Genomic DNA, 6,285 nt, shown 5'->3' with positions numbered 1-6,285 from the left:
GCCAGTGTCAGCCTATGGTAATAGAACAAAAGAACCACTCAAAAAAAAAAAAAAAAAAAAAATAGGATCAAAAACCACAGTAACATCCTTGCAGGGACGCTTCCAAAAGCACGACTACTGCTCTAGCCAGTGTCAGCCTATGGTAATAGAACAAAAGAAGAGGAACAGCATAAAAAAGAAAGTTTAAAAAGGAAGTGAAGCAAAGAATCACTGTGGAATTGGTAGAAAATAAAGATGTGAGCCTCCTTTTTCTTCTGAGGATTAGCAAGGGAAAAAGAAAAACATTTCTGGTTTTCCATGCTGGTAAGAAGCCACACCCAAGAGTCACCATCCACATACTGCAAGCACACAGAGCCTTTGACACATTCTGCAGGAGACCAGTGTGTCTGTCAGTGCACACTCTGTGTGCTCATTATATGGTGAGCTCATACAAAGATGTAAATTGAGATAACGCAAAATTTGTAGGAAACGAAAAATTTTTGTTATCTGATGTGTGATTGCCTACATGTAAGAATAGATGTTAGTCTATGAAACCTGACTGAAGAAAAGCGGATAAAAAGAAATCCTAGCCATTGTCCTCTCCTACCCCAATGCCAGGAACAGGAGGAGTGCGCAGATCTCTGAGCATGGTGAAAATGACTGCTGGGAAAGTCATTTAAATATCTATTTTTCTCTTTCCCCCACTTCCTCTCCTGTCCTCTTTAACTCAGTAACTCCTTCCTTTTGAGTAAGTTCATTCCCTTTTACCAGTGTCTATTGTACCTTTCAGATGCCATTTTTCTCTTTCAGGTTCTCACACTATGTAAGCAGGATGGTATGGACAACTGTACTGTGCATTTCTGCTGTTCAATGGAAGAAAGCAGTTAATTCTTTAATTTGTTTCATCTCCTTTTTTTTTAAATGTATTTAGTACAATGTCTTCAGGGTCTCACTACACAGATGGGCCTCCTGTTTTGAGCTTTCCAATTGCTGGGATTACAAGTATGCGCCACCATGCCCAGTCTCAATCACTGTCTCAGCAGCCTCCTAGGGGCGGGGCTGGCATGGCAAGCAGGGCATTGAAACCCAGTCCCTGTGTTTACCTAAGTAGGTGCTTTAATCCACTGAGCTATCTGGCCAGCCCTCCTTTTTTTTCAATTGTTTCTCCTTTTTATCTTCTTAATTTCTTACATATTTCTTTCTTTTCTTCTTGCAATTTTACATGCATATATCTGGTAATATGAATAACTGGTTGAAAGACAACACTATGTATTACAACAAATACTGTGAAATTCATATTACTTTGTTAAGTGAAAATCTGTATCATTTGTAATTGTGTTTTAATTCTAATTTGTACTCTTTTAAAAATATTTTTTAAACAGACTCTGCTTTACATGTTTATAAATATGTACATTTCTTCAACATACAAATATGCTTAATATTTAAATAGAGATAACACTACTACTCAAAATAGTAGATATTTTGTTAATAATAAACACCGATGGGGCTGGTGAGATGGCTCAGTGGTCTAAAGCACCTACCTGGAACAAGCTTGGCAAACACAGGGACCGCGGTTCAATCCCCCAGCACCACATGCCAGCCAGCCCTGCCCCCTGGTGGGCTGAGCTGGCCACACACACACACACACACACACACACACACACACAAATAAATAAATAAAATTAAAAAAAATAATAAACACCGAGTAAAACTTTAAACTTCCCATAATCCAAACCTTTCTTCAAGGATCCTTTAGAGAAGTTTTACTAGTCAACTCTTGAAAAAGCATTGAAACAACTGAAAATCCTTTCAGGCAATCCTTTTGCTCCAGCCAGTTATATTCTATAATTCATAGGGGAATATCATCAACCTGTGGTTCTGTCTTAGGACATCTTACTGTAGGAACTAGGAGATGGATCCAGAACACACACTGAAAATGATCCCTGCCATAGCCATGTTCTCGGAATGAGCAGCTGCATAACCAAGCATCATGATGCCAGGCAGCACTGTGCTCCTTTTACAGGACCCAATGCAGTCAGCCACTGTGGCCGCCCCTCCTGTGTTAACAATCAGCTGTGAAGACTAAGAGGCAAGAACAAGAGCTAACTAATCCGAAGAGGAAACATAAGATGATCTTTCATGTGGCCTAAAATCAACTGGTAAAATTGAAACATTATTTAAGGAAATTGTTATATTTATTAAAGGAATATAAAAATGTAATCTGCCATTTCAAATACATAAGTGCATTCACTGTGAGAGGCTTCAGTTACTCTGTGGTTCAATCTTTCATGCATCAATGGCACAACTTGTTTATCCCTGATATAATGAATGTCAAAATTCCTTACCTAGACAGGAAGCCTAGGGCTAGTTCATAACTGGCTAACCGCCGAAAATGCCAATCACAGTGCATGAGTATGAGGCAGATTTTAATCACTGAGTGTCGAAAAACAATGGCCAAACTAGAAATATGCTAACCTAATTATCTTTTTGCTGGCAATGATAACTAGCTGAGTGCACTGTCACTTGGAAAAACCTGAACAAAATAAAGATATTAGAAAAAAATAAGGATTTTAACACAGGATAAAATAAAATTGATTAGTCTAAATATATATCAAGAAAAGCTTCCAAATCAGCACTCGCTTGCTTTGTCTCTCTCACCTAAGAATTCAGAACAGGAAATCACTGCGTAAGATGAGCTACTAGAGTGGTCATCCTAGGCCAGGGATCTCAGTGTCTGTCTCAGCCTGGAGGTATAATATTCCTTCTACTCCCGGCTGACATAAAATGATAAGGAGTACAGAGGTCCACAGGCCTCACAACCTAGAAATGGAAAGCAGGAAATAATTGAAAATCGAGATTTTCACTCAAACTCCATTAATATAACCCAGTGGTCCTCAATTGGGGGGCATTTTGCCCACTAAGGAACATCTGCAATGCATGGAGACGCTTTTGATTATCACCTCCTGGAGGAGCGGTGCTATGGCATCCAGCAAGCAGGAATGGTGCTGAAGGACAATAATGCTGCAGTGTGCAAACAGCTCCCTACACAATCACCTAATCCCTAATGTTGTTACTACTGAGGGTGAGAAAGCCCTGACCTCACCAGATCCTGTAGCAAAACCCTGCAGCCCCCAAGCAAACTGATGTTTTATTTACAGACTAAGACTACATATTATTGTATCTTAAAGCTTTTTAAAAATCTTTTTCATTTTGGATGTATGTTTTGCAATCTCACCGAAGTGTAAACAGTCTTCTTCATATTTTCATCTTTGCCCTTCAGACAGGTAAATATAACTGAAAAAACTTCCATTTCAACAACCACTTCTGCCAAATCCACAGAATGTTTTGCAATCTGGTGGAGAGCAGAAAGGACCTGATGCAGTTAAGCAAAAACAAAATAAAGCATCGCTATGTAGAATCCACTGGCTCACCACAGAGTTCAGACATAATTTAAACAGCTTTATACTTAAAAACCTCCTTTATAAAAAGGAAAAATTAGATATCTAACAGAACATTGCCAAGATTTTAGGTTTTCATATTCCTAGTCTTATTCTCATTTTTTAAAAAATACTCTAACTTCCAAATTAGTTCTATTTTAAAACTACTGCAGATGATTAAATAATCTAACCACTGGGTGAACACTATTTCTTAATTGTGTGATACTTTATAATGCATGTTGTAATTCAGTACAAAAATGATTAACAGAACATTTATTTTTAGCATATTGACACCATTTCAAAGAACTTGCCCATTGCTCAGTTAACATTAACAATTTTATAATGCTAGAGAATATAACTGTTAGAACACAAAAGCAGAATTGTAAGACCAGTTCTCTAAGAAACTTGAATATAATGGTGGGCTAGAAAATTTTTAGTTCCTTTTCAACCATAAGATTTGATTCCTTATTTTAATTGTTGATATTAATATTGATGCTACCTTTAATTTTCAACATTGCACATAATTTTCCAAACTATATCTTCACTGTCTAATTTTTATGGCATTATTTTCATATATTAAAAGATCATGATATGTTTGTGTGTTTCAATGATGATTTATTATTTTTAGCTATATAATATGAATTTGTACACATTTCCACTTTGTTAGATTGTAAGAAGGCTGATCTGTTTGCCACTTAACCATACTGTAAAATAACTTTAGAGCTGAGGATCATCTGGGCTAAATGAGCAATAGCTCCTGTGTCCACTATTGTCTGTGCTAACTCTGCAGAATGCTTTGAAATATCACTGAGGACTGAAGCAGCAATCCTTCTCAGAGCAATTTCTGACTCCTGGATACAGAGTACTAAAAAAGGAATAGCTCCTACATCCACCACAGCTTGTGACAGTTGTGTGGGTCCAAGAAAAGTAATTAAGTGAGTATGGGTGACTGACCCTTGTGCAAGCCATTTTTCACCCTGACAGATACAGCAAAGAAAAAAGGGGAGGGCGTACTTCACTCTCTCGACATCTGCATTTTAAATCAGTCTTCCTGGTTTCATAAACCATGTGGACCAATCCTGAGCTGAAAAGAACACAGGTCAATAGATGGACCTCCATTTACATGAACACATTTGAGGTAGATTAGGCTGAAATGGCTTGTTATTCTTTTTTTTTTTTTTTTTTTAAGGGAGTAAGCAGATGTCAGCTGTTTAAGCTCTGACAATTCTGTACTTCTCAATAGGCAAGAATTTTATGCATGGCTTACAATAACAGAGAAAATGAAAGTACCAAAAATTTACCAACCACACTAATTAGGCAGTATTTTGTGTTATTTACATGAGTAAACATTAACATGAATCTTGTGCCAATAATGTTGATTTTTAAATTCCTTTAATCTTGTAACACTTTTAAGAGATTTTTAAAAATACTTTATACAAAACCAAAAGCTGGGTTTTCAATGTGCATTTAAATAACTTTCCAAAATAATGTTCGCAACTGAGCAACATACTTTTATATATAAATGTTAATATTTAAATAAAGAAATTTATATCAACTACATTCCATGTTGGAAATGTCTTTTGAGCACACATATTGATTTCCTTATGTGCCCAAGAATGACAGCTACAAAAATAATACTTTTTTAATGTAGTATAGGATCTACAGGGTCTCAATATGCAGATCGGACTCAGAGTGATCCTCCTGTTTTCAGCCTCCCAAGCACTGGGATTACAGGCACATGCCACCATGCCCAATCTCAATTGCTGTCTCAGCGTACCCCAGGGGCTGGACCAGCATCACACACCAGGGATCAAACCCTGGTGCCTGCAGAAACTTTAGTCCACTGAGCTATCTGGCTAACCCTTACATTTTACATTATAGAGCATGAGATATAGGCAGACAGGCAGGCCCATATGATGTATATGTAAAAAAAAAAAGTCTAATAAGAACAGAACACCATGCAAGTTATAGATTTTATGCTTCCTGCATCCCTGGCCACTCTTACTGTGACATATATATCCATTTCCATAATCTTTTCTATATTATGTCCCTCTTTCCCAGATTTGAAAGAAAGGATACCTTAGCCACAGATAAATGTTTTGTCAAGCTAAGCCAGCTATTTATGCCACTTTAAAAAAATTTTTTTTAATTTATTTTATTCGGTACAGGGTCTCACTCTGCAGCTCAGCCTCATAGTGATCGTCCTGTTTCAGCCTCCCCAGTGCTGGGATTACAGGTGTGTGCCACCATGCCTGGTTTCGGTTCCCTGCTTGGTGGGGCCCAGGCCAGGGCCGGCGCAGCAAGTGGTACTAGAGATCGAATCTAGATCCTTGAGCTTGCCAGGCAGGCGCTTAGACCACTGAGCTATCTCTGCGGCCCCTACATGTCACTTTAAAAGCCTTTAATTCAAACAAATACAAATGTTTAATTTTTCAAGATTAGCAATATCACATTTTCTATAAGAAAATGGCATTAGCAAATGCAAGTTAGTGTTCATGATGTTTTCCTCAAATTATTGTAATTATCTTAGAAATTGCAATACTGTATGAACAACTTTTTTATTCATTCATTAAACAAGTATTAATGGAACATTGGTACGTGACAGGTTCACTCAGTGCTGTTGCCAATGACACACTTCTGAAAGTCAACACTACATTCATTAGAAAATGCTTTTATGGGCCGGCCATATAGCTCAGCGGATTAAAGCACCTGCAAGCAGCTGCAGGGGCTGGGGTTTGATCCCCAGGCCTGCCGTGATGGCCCCACCCTCCCGGGGCATGCTGAGACAGCAATTGAGATTGGGTGTGGTGATGCACACCTATAATCTCAGCTCTTGGGAGGCTGTAAACAGGTGGAGCACTACAAGTCC

General features: G+C 38.1%; 1 protein-coding gene across 1 annotated transcript in view; it reads right to left on the bottom strand.

The window, feature by feature from the left end:
- Spag6 (sperm associated antigen 6) overlaps positions 1-6,285 on the bottom strand; it is a 75,050-nt gene that overhangs the window by 15,328 nt on the left and 53,437 nt on the right. Inside the window, 4 exon segments of the mRNA XM_012517728.1 lie at positions 1,909-2,081; positions 2,616-2,637; positions 3,215-3,359; positions 4,122-4,326. Coding sequence (XP_012373182.1) covers positions 1,909-2,081; positions 2,616-2,637; positions 3,215-3,359; positions 4,122-4,326 — 545 coding nt within the window.

The sequence above is a fragment of the Octodon degus genome, unplaced genomic scaffold, assembly GCF_000260255.1.
Source record: "Octodon degus isolate 3935 unplaced genomic scaffold, OctDeg1.0 scaffold00208, whole genome shotgun sequence".
Classification (NCBI taxonomy): domain Eukaryota; kingdom Metazoa; phylum Chordata; class Mammalia; order Rodentia; family Octodontidae; genus Octodon; species Octodon degus.
This window is presented reverse-complemented; position numbering and strand designations above follow the sequence as displayed.